The sequence below is a fragment of the Aquarana catesbeiana genome, linkage group LG01 (assembly GCF_042186555.1).
Source record: "Aquarana catesbeiana isolate 2022-GZ linkage group LG01, ASM4218655v1, whole genome shotgun sequence".
NCBI lineage: Eukaryota > Metazoa > Chordata > Amphibia > Anura > Ranidae > Aquarana > Aquarana catesbeiana.
Window position 1 is genome coordinate 855,859,297 of NC_133324.1, and position 13,601 is coordinate 855,872,897.

At 41.1% G+C, this 13,601-nt stretch overlaps 1 protein-coding gene across 1 annotated transcript in view; it reads left to right on the top strand.

Annotated features, from left to right (window-relative positions):
• Positions 1–13,601, top strand: part of CCKAR (cholecystokinin A receptor) — a 116,536-nt gene that overhangs the window by 84,261 nt on the left and 18,674 nt on the right. The window contains exon 3 of the mRNA XM_073609106.1: positions 10,868–11,129. Coding sequence (XP_073465207.1) covers positions 10,868–11,129 — 262 coding nt within the window. The remainder of the gene's footprint in view (positions 1–10,867; positions 11,130–13,601) is intronic.

A 13,601-nucleotide genomic window follows, 5' to 3' on the forward strand; every position in this document is an offset into this window, starting at 1 on the left:
GCCCGAGAACAAAGTGATTATAATGGCATCAATCAATCAACGTGGGTACATTCAGCCTGCTCATACATGGTTCGAATCTTGGCTGGTTCCTGCTTAACCAGCCAAGATTCAAACCGTCTATGGCTGGCTTTAGTTTCAAAAGCCCCATGTGTTGCCTGTCTGGTTATGATAGTTCCCTCAACTATAGCCAGTCCAGACCATGCCTCATACCCATACCTGTGAACTTGCCCGAATTCTTGTGGTTTATATAAAAGCACTTCATCTGTGGGAAGACATTGTAATGTGTGTAAAGCAGGCTAAATGCCCTGCATCGCAAAGCATGGAACATACAGCGATATAAATATAGCTAATAAACATTGGGGGGAATTAACAGAGAGTGGTGCAAGAATAGTGCTTGTAATACTCTACTAAACTTTGAAAAAATGGAGCAGATACTGCTTCTAATTAACAAAGGGGCTCAAGGGTGTGGATAAGCTAGGACAAGCACCATGCTTACAAAAGGAGGGAGCAAAGCAATCACTTATCATGGTTCTGCTACTCTTTTCATGCCCAATAAACAGGTTGGAGTTCACCAGAGCTTCACAGGTTGCCACTGGAGTCCTCTTCCACTCCTCCATGACAATATCACGGGGCTGGTGGATGTTAGAGACCTTGCGCTCCTTCACCTTCCATTTGAGGATGCCCCACAGATGCTCAATAGGGTTTACACTCAGCTTCTTTAGCAAGGCAGTGGTCATCTTGAAGGTGTGTTTGAGGTCATTATCATGTTGGAATACTGCCCTGTGGCCCAGTCCCAGAAGGGAAGGGGATCATGCTCTGCTTCAGTATGTCACAGTACGTGTTGGCATTCATGGTTCCCTCAATGAACTGTAGCTCCCCATTGCCACCAGCACTCATGCAGCCCCAGACCATGACATTCCCACCACAATGCTTCATTGTAGGCAAGACACAATTGTCTTTGTACTCCTCACCTGGGTACCGCCACACATGTTTGACACCAAATAAATGTATCTTGGTCTCATCAGATCACAGGACATGGTTCCAATAATCCATGTCCTTAGTCTGCTTGTCTTCAGCAAAATGTTTGTGGTCTTTCTTCTGTATCATCTTTAGAAGAGGCTTCCTTCTGGGACAACAGCCATGCAGATCAATTTGATGCAGCGTGCGGCGTATGGTCTGAGCACTGACAGGCTGACCCCCACCCCCCGTCCCCCCCCGTCCCTTCAATCCCTGCAGCAATGCTAGCAGCACTTGCACTCAATTTCTTTGCTGACCATGGCGAAAATGTCATTTCTTCAGTGTTGTCACATGAATAAAATATTTACAAAAATGTAAAGGGCGTACTTACTTTTGTGAGAGCCTGTATATCTGTTAGCATTCTTTTACTGGAGTGGAGTTCTCCTCTAAGACAGTAATCTCACTGGAGCACTCAGGCTATCTCTGTTCTGTTTTTCTATAATATGCAAGCATATGGCTTTATTTGTATGGAAAATTGTGTTTGCTTTCAGCGATGGTGTGAGTCCATTAATTGAGAGAGCTGCACATCTCCTATCAGGAGCCTGAAGACATGAAAAATAATTTTTCCTCTTTCCACACCATGCCATTATATCTACATCAGAGTTAATCTTTACAGTTTATTATCTATCAGGTTTTTTATCCTGAAAGTGTTGTTTGCTGCTGGTGGATAGCATAATAATATCACACATTGTAATGTAAAATGTCTATATTGCATCTCATCATCAATATACAGCGTGTACACAAACAGAAGGCAACTAAATGCCTATTTTAAAATAATATTAACAATAATAATAGGTATATAGTTTATCTATTATTATTTATTGTCGTTTAGTGTTGGAAGTGAGCATTATGATGCATTTGGATAGTTTTGCCAGTTGCTGGGAAACGTATGTAGTATACAGAGTGAAAGGAATTTCCCAGTACTTACATGGAATGATTTAACAGACTGCTGGACATTTAAAATATATTGCCAGCACATTTTAATCTTCTGGAATAGGAACCATCTTTATTGATGTTCACTCAGCATGTCATTCAGCAAAGTGCAACATTTCCAACCATCAAGGGTCAGGCAAAGTGACATCATATCTTCTTGTCACTTTGCACGATGAAGGGACACCAGTGGTTTCAAAACGTTCCATTTTGCTGTATAACATGCTGAACGAACATCAATAAAGATGGTTCTTATTGCAGAAGAATAAAATGTGCTGCAAGATATTTTTATCTAATTGCAGTGGGGCCATCCAAAAGTTGCTTCAGCACCCTGCACCTGGGTGTACATCGGTCTGATGTGTGATGGAGATATAGGAATGCAAAAAGAACCAGTGGTGGTTGAGACTTTGGAGGCACCCCCAAAACAATGCAAAAACAAAAAAATATATATTATTTTTTGAATATAAAAGTTTATATATTCATTACAAAAAGCATGAGGATATTCCTCTCTGGACCTCCACTGATACAGTTGCTATTTGGTGAAAACCAAATTTAATTTTTTCATATAAAAGCTTATACATTTACTACAAAAAACATATAAAATCCATAAAACACAACAAAGATGGCTGATACATCATATGCATTAACCCTCATTAAACATTCATATGACCTATCCACTCCATTTGGAATAAATGTCCAAACATTTCTCAGTATACAAAGTAGATGGTTCCATTGGAGCTGACCCAACAAATCTCAACAAACATTTTCCTTGGGTTTGGAGTAGTTGGACATCTGCAATATAATATATATGCAAGCCTTTAATATAACATCAGGCAAGAGCATACAAATGAATGCAATCCCTCAACATTTAAATAGGGTTCAGTAATAGTCACACTTACATCAAGATAACATGGTATATCGAGTCAGCCATAAATATTAAAAACAAAGGTCCATCCCTCCACATAGAAGGCGGAGAATCCTGTCAAAGGTTGGGGAGTACAGGGGTATGCACAAGAATCACCAGACTCCAGGAGAGGCCCCATATTGTGAACTGCAAACCAAAACAAAATTTATACTTAAACTTATGTAAAATGGGCTCCCATATACTGTATGTAGTGAGTTCTGCCAAGTTCACAGTTAATAAATTAAATGTAGCTCCTAAAATTAAATAAGAATACCTGTCCTAGTGGATGTGGTCATATATGTTATACAGTATCTCACAAATGTGAGTACACCCCTCACATTTTTGTAAATATTTTATTCTATCTTTTCATGTGACAACACTGAAGAAATGACACTTTGCTACAATGTAAAGTAGTAAGTATACAGCTTATATAACAGTGTAAATTTGCCGTCCCCTCAAAATAACTCAACACACAGCCAATAATGTCTAAACCGCTGGCAACAAAAGTGAGTCCACCCCTAAGTGAAAATGTCCAAATTGGGCCCAAAGTGTCAATATTTTGTGAGGCCACCATTATTTTCCAGCACTGCCTTAACCCTCTTGGGCATGGAGTTCACCAGAGCTTCACATGTTGCCACTGGAGTCCTCTTCCACTTCTCCATGACGACATCATGGAGCTGGTGGATGTTAGAGACCTTGCGCCCCTCCACCTTCTGTTTGAGGATGTCCCACAGATGCTCAATAGGGTTTAGGTCTGGAGACATGCTTGGCCAGTCCATCACCTTTACCCTCAGCTTCTTTAGCAAGGCAGTGGTGGTCTTGGAGGTGTATTTGGGGTCATTATCATGTTGGAATACTGCCCTGCGGTCCAGTCTCTGAAGGGAGGGGATCATGCTCTGCTTTAGTATGTCACAGTACATGTTGGCATTCATGGTTCCCTCAATGAACTGTAGCTCACCAGTGCCGGCAGCACTCATGCAGCCCCAGACCATGACATTCCCACCACCATGCTTGACTATAGGCAAGACACACTTGTCTTTGTACTCCTCACCTGGTTGCCGCCACACACACTTGACACCATCTGAACCAAATAAGTTTATATTGGTCTCATCAGACCACAGGACATGGTTCCAGTAATCCATGCATGTCCTTAGTCTGCTTGTCTTCAGCAAACTGTTTGCAGGCTTTTTTGTACATCATCTTTAGAAGAGGTTGCCTTCTGGGACAACAGCCATGCAGATCAGTTTGATGCAGTGTGTGGCATATGGTCTGAGCACTGACAGGCTGACCCCCCACCCCTTCAACCTCTGCAGAAATGCTGGCAGCACTCATATGTATATATTCCCAAAGACAACCTCTGGATATGACACTGAGCATGTGCACTCAACTTCTTTGGTTCACCATGGTGAGGCCTGTTCTGTTAAACCGTGGTATGGTCTTGGCCACTGTGCTGCAGCTCAGTTTCAGGGTCTTGGCAATCTTCTTATAGCCTAGGCCATCTTTATGTAGAGCAACAATTCTTTTTTTCAGATCCTCGTGGAGTTCTTTGCCATGAGGTGCCAGGTTGAACTTCCAGTGACCAGTATGACCAGTATGAGAGAGTGATAACACCAAATTTAACACACCTGCTCCCCATTCACACCTGAGACCTTGTAACACTAATGGGTCACATGACACCGGGGAGGGAAAATGGCTAATTGTCCCAATTTGGACATTTTCACTTAGGGGTGTACTCACTTTTGTTCCCAGTGGTTTAGACATTAATGGCTGTGTGTTGAGTTATTTTGGGGGGACGGCAAATTTACAGTGTTATACAAGCTGTACACTCACTACTTTACATTGTAGCAAAGTGTAATTTCTTCAGTATTGTCACATGAAAAGATAGAATAAAATATTAACAAAAATGTGAGGGGTGTACTCACTTTTGTGAGATACTGTACCAGATAGAAATGTCTTTGACCAAATAGCAACTACATTGGCGGAGGTCCAGAGAGGAATAGCCTCATATCTGAAAAACCTTAAATAGCCTCTGTAGGGGCGAGTGTATAAACCATGTGAGCAATGGGGTCAAATAAAACTCCAGGGTGTGGTCTCCCATTTTCTGTACTGGCATCAATGGAAGACAACACCCCAGAGTATTATTGGGCTTACATTGATCGCATGGTTTTAAAAATATTAGGCCATTCCTCTCTCCAAACCCGTGAGGAAGATGTTATATTGAAACGTGTTGGGTCAGCTCACATGGAACCATCTACTTTGTATAATGAGAAATGTTTGGCCATTTATTCCGTGCGTCATGGGGAGTGGAACGATCGTATGAATGTTTAATTAGGGTTAAAGCATATGATGTGTCGGCTGTTTTCCTTGTGTTTTATTGATTTTATACTTTTTTTGTAGTAAACCTATACATTTGTATATGGAAACATTATATTTGTTTTTGCATTGTTTTGTTGATGCCTCCAAAGTCCCAACCACAACTGTTTTTTTTTCAAATAGTATTTGGGTATATTGGCACCCAACAATATGCTGGTATTTTTGATGTGTGATAGAGATATCTCTAAGACTATTGGAGGTGTCACGTTCAGCTTCAGTTTTCCTTCACAGTACCCAAAGAACTTGAAATCAGGTGCATTTAATAATATGACTATTAACGTGGATATTTACCCATAACAACTTTAAAAAAATGTTTTTTTTGCAAGGAACATACATTGCAAATTAATAAATATGCTACCAAAATCAGTGTGTGCTATAAATTGAAATAAGTGCAGCGCAATATATAAGTCCATATACATATGAGAGAGGAACAATATTGATAGAAATAAAGTTCTTCAGCAATGGAAAGCAGGAACACCTCGTGAGGAAAGACACAATACAAGTCCTGTTGAGAGTATTCAGGGTGACTGTTACTTCACTAACAAATCCAAACTCTTACCAGATCCGGTGGACCTCTGAGCTAACAGAAGGTCAAAAAAGGCTTGTATCCACAGATGGGATGGAGGCAGTTGGTGAGTGTAGCCAATGAAACCAGATGACCCAGGATCGGATATGAAATGGAAATAAACAACATCTAAGTGTTCTCCGAAAAGTCCATTTAATGAAAGGATCCACAATGTAAAAATACTGACAGCCGTAACCTAAAGCAGCGAAGCAGCGATCAATAAAAATGTCAGTGTAAAACAGCGGTGTATCTTAGACGGCTGCGCGTGACGTCCGCAAGATAGCTCCTCCCCCATACTCATTACGTCCTAAGGCTTATTAACCAAAATGCGTCAGAATAGCCTGTACCCGTGTACCCACGTAACCAAATAAAGGACTTTTCAAGAGCATCAGAGTCACCAGCCCTTTTCTGATTCAAGTACTGCATTTTGGGGCCTGAACGTCCTGGCTAGAGCACCGGTCCACAGTCCATAGATCATCATATTGGCAGTGGAGCTGGGGTATCATTTTGCTTCTGTTGGTTGCTAACTGTCACATTTGCTTGTTTCCTCAACCAAACCATCAAATGGCTGGTGCCATAACTGATCGCAAGTGCGGCACCATGGCAGCTGCAGATCAAACAGAAGCAGCTTTCTATGTTGTAGTGGCTAGGAGGGTTTAATTACACTTTAAGGCTGTCAGCAGATCAGCCTCTACAAATTCGGCAGTGCCTAAAATAGAGAGGAACTGAGCATGTGCAGAGCAGGGTGAGACAGTGTATTACTGGATTTCAAACAGTATAGGCACTTATTTTTAATGTTTTACATGGCTATACCTGCAAAAGGGGGCAGCCTGAAGTGATCTAGCAGGACTTAATTTTCTGATTAAAGTTCCACTTTAATTACAGCCAGGACGCTGGTACATTTGATTGTAAGCATTCAGGAGCTGGACCCTCCTAACCTCTTTTTTAAGCTGTTTTGTAACATTTTTTTCCTCCCTGTATTTTGTAAGGTGTTGCACAAACTGTAGGTGCTATATAAATAGCTCCATTCCCTTGAACAGCCCCAGGCACATGCGTAAATCTCGCAAACTGCCTCCTGTAATGTCTACATCACACATTCTAGAGACCTGCCGTGTGTCTCCAAAAAAAAAAAAATATTAACAAGGTTTTTACTTTAAATTATTTTCTGCAAATGTGTAAGGGGGGATGGAGGGAGGCAGGAGAGAGGACCTTAGGTCAGTTTTAAAGAAGATAAAGATTTGCTTTAACGTATAAAAGGGTTGTAACGTATTAAAACATTGTTAGTCAGCTACACTGCAAAGCTATTGCAAAAGGAAACATCAGCTTTTAAATATTTATTTAAAAATAGCCTTATTCTATCCAAAATGTGTAAATGTTCAATATTTGCTTAACATGAAGTGTATTGTTTTTAGTAGGTCAGGGTACTTATGGACATTCTAAGAAGAAGCAGCAAAGCACAATCACTGTGTGGTACTGCAAAGCTGGATGCACAGCCTTAGAATATAATAAGAAAAAAAAGACAATATAACGAGGGCTCAAGTCCACAGTGGGGGCTCAGTGATAAAAGGCAGGCAGATCGATCTTGACCACATATACAATTGTTGCTCGTGGAGGTACATAGCCAACATGCTTCAATGCAATTATAGTGTCAGTTACTGAGCTATTTGCTTGGAACTTTTGTTCCAAGCAGATGTGGGGGGCTGATCATGCGTGAGATGTGTATACACAGCACCAAAGATAAAGAATACTGCACAGGCACCATGATATGCATGAGTCATCTCTGAGACAGAGTTTTAGTTCAGGTAGTAGATATTAACATTAAGTGATGCCTATCAAGTGAAGAAAGGAAGGAGGAGGCTTTTTCAAAGGGAGCACTGTGGTCTCTCTGAGAGGTAATAAATACAGTTGTGCTCATAAGTTTACATACCCTGACATAATTTATGATTTCTTGGCCTTTTTTCAGAGAATATGAATGATGGCACAAAAACTTGTCTTTCACTCATGGTTAGTGTTTGGCTGAAGCCATTCATTATCAATCAACTGTGTTTACTCTTTTTAAATCATAATCACAACAGAAACTACCCAAATGACCCTGATCAAAAGTTTACTTACCCCAGGTCTTATTACCTTGTGTTGCCCCCTTTAACATCAATGATAGCTTGAAGTCTTTTGTGGTATGTGTGGATGAGGCGCTTTATCATCTCAGAGGGTAAAGCTGCCCATTCTTCTTGGCAAAAAGCCTCCAGTTCCTGTAAATTCTTGGGCCGTCTTGCATGAACTGCACGTTTGAGATCTCCCCAGAGTGACTCAATGATATTGAGGTCAGGAGACTGAGGTGGCCACTCCAGAACCTTCACTTTATTCTGCTGTAGCCAATAACAGGCCTTGTGTTTTGGATCATTGTCATGTTGGAATGTCCAAGTACGTCCCATGTGCAGCTTCCTGGCTGATGAATGCAAATGTTCCTTCAGTATTTTTTGATAACATGCTGCATTCATCTTGCCATCAATTTTGACCAAATTTCCTGTGCTTTTGTAGCTCACACGTCTGTAAAACATCAGCCATCCACCTCCGTGTTTCACAGTAGGAATGGTGTACCTTTCATCATAGGCCTTGTTGACTCCTCTTCAAATGTAGTGTTTATGGTTGTGGACAAAAAGCTCAATTTTGGTCTCATCACTCCAAATGACTTTGTGCCAGAAGGTTTGAGACTTGTCTCTGTGCTGCTTGGCGTATTGGAAGCAGGATACTTTGTGGCTTTCTTCTGGCGACTCAACCATGCAGCCCATCTTTCTTCAAGTGCCTCCTTATTGTGCATCTTGAAACAGCCACACCATGTGTTTTCTGGGAGTCCTGTATTTCACCTGAAGTTATTTATGGGTTTTTCTTTGCATCCCGAACAATTTTCCTGGCAGTTGTGGTTGAAATTTTGGTTGGTCTACCTGACCGTGGTTTGGTTTCCACAGAACCTCTCATTTTCCACTTCTTGATTAGAGTTTGAACACTGCTGATTGGCATTCTCAATTCCTTGGATATCTTTTTATATCCCTTTCCTGTTTTATACAATTCATCTACCTTTTCCCGCAGATCCTTTGACAACACTTTTGCTTTCTCAATGACTCAGAATCCAGAAACGTCAGTGCAGCACTGGATAAATGATGCAAGGATCTGTCAGGAGTCCAGAAACTCATTGACCTTTTATACACACACACTAATTACAAGCAAACAGATCACAGGTGAGGATAGTTACCTTTAACAGCCATTCAAACCCCTTTGTGCCAACTTGTGTGCATGTTATCAGGCCAAAATCACCAGGGTATGTAAACTTTTGATCAGGATCATTTAGGTAGTTTCTGTTGCCACTATGATTTAAAAAGAGTAAACACAGTTGATTGATAATAAATGGCTTCAGCTAAACACTAACCACGAGTGAAAGAAATGTTTGTGTTATCATTTATATTCTCTGACAAATGGCCAAGAAATCATAAATTCTGCCAGGGTATGTAAACCCATGAGCACAACTGTATATGTAAAGCTTACTCTTATGTATTATCTGTACAACATGAAAAAATACACATGGTGCTAAGTCCAGTTTTGAAGGTAACAGGTAATGATACACTATATTGTCAAAAGTATTGGGACGCCTGCCTTTACACGCACATGAACTTTAATAGCATCCCAGTCTTAGTCCGTAGGGTTCAATATTGCGTTTGCCCACCCTTTGCAGGTATAACAGCTTCAACTCTTCTGGTAAGGCTGCCCACAAGGTTTAGGAGTGTGTCTATAGGAATGTTTGATCATTCTTCCAGAAGCGCATTTGTAAGGATGAGAGGGCCTGGCTTGCAGTCTCCACTCTAAATCATCCCATAGGTGTTCTATCAGGTTGAGGTCAAGACTCTTTACAGGCCAGTCAAGTTCCTCCACCCCAAAGTCACTCATCCATGTCTTTATCGACCTTGCTTTGTACAATGGTGCACAGTCTTGTTGGAATAGGAAGGGGCCATCCCCAAAACTGTTCCCACAAAGTTGGGAGCATGAAATTGTCTAATATGTCTTCGTATGCTGATGCCTTCAGAGTTCCCTTCACTGGAACTAAAGGGCCAAGCCCAACCCCTGAAAAAACAACCCCACACCATAATCCCCCCTCCACCAAATGCTTTGGACCAGTGCACAAAGCAAGGTCTATAAAGACATGGACGAGCGAGTTTGGGGCAGAGGAACTTGGCTGGCCTGCACAGAGTTCTGACCTCAACCCCAATAGAACACCTTTGGGATGAATTATCGCAGAGACTGCGGGCCAGGCCTTCTCCTCCAACATCAGTGCCTGACCTCACAAATGCACTTCTGGAAGAATGGTCAAACATAGGTACATAGTTACATAGTCTGGCTGAAAAAAGACACAAGTCCATCTAGTTCAACCAATAAAAGGGGGGGGGGGGACTTGTGGTCTTCTTAACCTTGTGGACAGCCTTCCCAGAAGAGTTGAAGCTGTTATAGCTGAAAAGGGTGGGCCAACTCAATATTGAACCCTACGGACTAAGACTGGGATGCCATTTAAGTTCATGTGCCTGTAAAGGCAGGCGTCCCAATATATTTGACAATATAATGTATATTATTAGCCTTGAATATCTGTGAACCTCTGGGGCCTGCCATAATCATCTTCCCAATTCAGCCCCCCGGGTAGCTATGAAAATGATTCTGTAATAAGGAACTATCAGCTTTGTAGTAAACTGTAGCAAAAAACCTTCATGTACAATAATGATCAGACCTGTACCTCTACATAGCCAGATTATCACAAGTGTTGCTTAGATCAGTAGCAGCCAATTTAACAATCTCATGTATATCCATGTACATGGCTGCCCACATTGATCCTTTGATAGAAGCTGAAGACCTAATTGTTTCTTGTTCAAAAACCATGTCTTATTAATCTGTGCTCACGAATGTCCTTTGATAACATCAGCTTTGTTTGCTAATAGGGTCACGTGATGTCAGGATGTGATGTATGCTGTGTAGATCTCTCGTTTTCTACTGTTAATTGACCAGAGGAGATAACAGCGTTTTCTTGTTTCCTTGGATAGGCATCTCTGTGAGCGTGTCAACGTTTAATCTGGTTGCCATATCTTTGGAAAGGTACAGTGCAATTTGCAAGCCATTACAGTCACGAGTGTGGCAAACAAAGTCACATGCCTTGAAAGTAATTGCCGTTACCTGGTTCCTCTCCTTCACGATCATGTTACCATACCCAATTTACAGTACATTGGTGCCATTTACAAAGCCTGAGAATGTGACGGGCAACAACTGTAGGCTGAAGATGCCCAGCGACCTGGCACAACAGTCATGGTAAGTGTGGATCATTAGTATACCCTACTATTTTTTATATATCACACCCCCAAACACTTATTTTGCCTGTGCTCCCTTGCTGCTCTTCTGGGTATGGAGGAGCATGTGACCTGCTGTCCTGTGACTATTGTCACATGACCAAAGGAGTGACATCATTGCTCCCCCAGGTCACCAACATTGCTGATTTGATATCAACGGAATAAGGAGCAGGAAGGAAGCAAGAGCAAAGTGAGAATAGGCCGGTCAAGGGTACCCTTTGCAAAGACAGTGTAAGTTTGCCCTACATTGGCAAGGTGATAAGGTCTTTTTGAATGCTGTATATCTACACTTTCCTAACTCTAGCCAAACTTCTATTTTTTACTTGAATGAATACAGTGAGAATTGCTAGAACTTATATTAGATTTTGTTGCTGTCCCAAGTCAGGAGATTTTCCCTCACTTCCTGTCCAGGACAATATTGTCTCTGGGACAGGAAGTGGTGGACACAGTCAGCAATAAAATCTAAACAGAGGTTTCAACCCTCCCCCACCACTGGGACAAGAACTAAGATGACTTTCCTAAATGAAAACATTGACAACAATGAAAAAAAAAATTCTAGACCTTCCCTACACTGTACAAATGCAAAAAAAACAAAAAAGAAACCTTTTTTCCACTGGAGTTTGACTAAAAAAGCTATTCCACCATTAAAATATACAATATATAATATATAGTGTCTGCATACCATATATTAGTTAAAGTATTACTAAACCCACAACAGTAAAATCAGTCTGTATATGCAGTAAAGCATGCTTGTTATACTCACTGTGGAACCTAAAGGGTTAATCCTCTGCATTGTGTAAAACGGCTGTTTGATCCTATCTTCTCTGATCCTCCCCTTCTTTCACAGTCCCCAATCCATCTGCACATGCTCAGTTTGGTATGTATTGCTAGAGAGTTTTTTTTTTTCTTGGAAGGGTGCATGTGATCAGCACAGGGCCAATCAGCACTGTATAGACAGAGGGTCAGAGGTCATGCAGCCTCATAGAACAATCAGAGGAGAATGAAAACTCCTTCGACAAGCTTTAACCAGTGTTTAGCCAGACACTGATAGAAGTCATAAGACTGCTATGTACTGCTGATGAGAAAAGGTATTTGGAAGTTTGTATTTACTAAAATAATGGCATTTCCATGGTCTGTGTACCGTGGGAGACCAGATATAATGAATGCAGGGTCCTGGGTTTAGTAACACTTTATTTATATTAGTTATCCCGTTCTGGTAAATTAACATTTTTTTTTTATCAGCAATTATTATTGAATGAGTTTAACCTCCACTATAATTACAATGCAGTGCTGCTGTGTGTCCTTCATGGCTGATCAAGCCAAGCGAGTGGTCTGTCTGTAGTGACATTTTATGCCATATGTCAATTTCTTGCTCAGTGTTTGAGCTCACTGTCTGAGAGTGGAAGTGTGCCGGCGCTGTATGTAATTGTGCCCATGATGATTAATGTACAAATAAGAACTCATCAGCCTCCATAAGCATGCTTTATATTTGTCAAATATCTCTTTAGTCCTAAATCCTTCAGTTCATCCTCTAATTTAGGCTGAACTAAAAATGATATCTTTCCTTTTTCTAATGCTTCTTTTGACCAATCCTAATACCACTCATACACATAAAAATTACATCTGGCCAGAATGTCTGTTTCTGACACATTTTTGGAACCGAGCCTACCATATCATTGTATGGACATTAGGAAACAGTGGCATTATGCTTACTTTCATTGGCCAGTGTGGTCATTTTACGACTGCATCTGCTGTCCACGCAGTATGTAAGCAGATATTTTGTTGGCTGCTGTGTGTACCACATATATGGATCGTTGAATGGCAAACGCACTGCAGTGATAATTTGTCCAGATATGAAAAATTTTAGATGATCACAGTTAATGTGGTTAAAGAGCTCTATATAACAGAGAGTCAGCCTCTGAGCTGCTTTGTGCTGTCCAAGTAGAGTGCAGAGTTGACCATGTACATTGTGTAAAAAAAAAGTTCTGAAGTGCCCAAGCAGAGTTGAGAAGTTCTGAGAGTTTCTTGAAGTTTTTGATGCAATACAGGCCCATTCCTCTAAATGCACTGCACTGGGACATGTATAACCCGTTCATGACTACGCCCATTTCTGACATTTAGTGTTTACAAGTTAAAATCCGTATTTTTTGCTAGGCCGCACATCTGCGTATGCTCAGCGGGAAGGGGATAAAGGGTGTTACAGGAGAGCTAGCACCATAATCCACAGGAGACTGATGTAAGGACAAATCTTCGAAAGCCATAAACAGCTCGAATTTTTCTTGATTCCTTCCGAATCAACCAAAATTGACCCTTTTGACTCGACAAAAGTCGATTGAGAAATCAAAGGAGCCAGGTGGAGAATTGATGGGCAAACAGTGACTACATCCTATGAAATGTAGTAACTGTCCAGCAGGGCCAGATTAACATAGGGGCT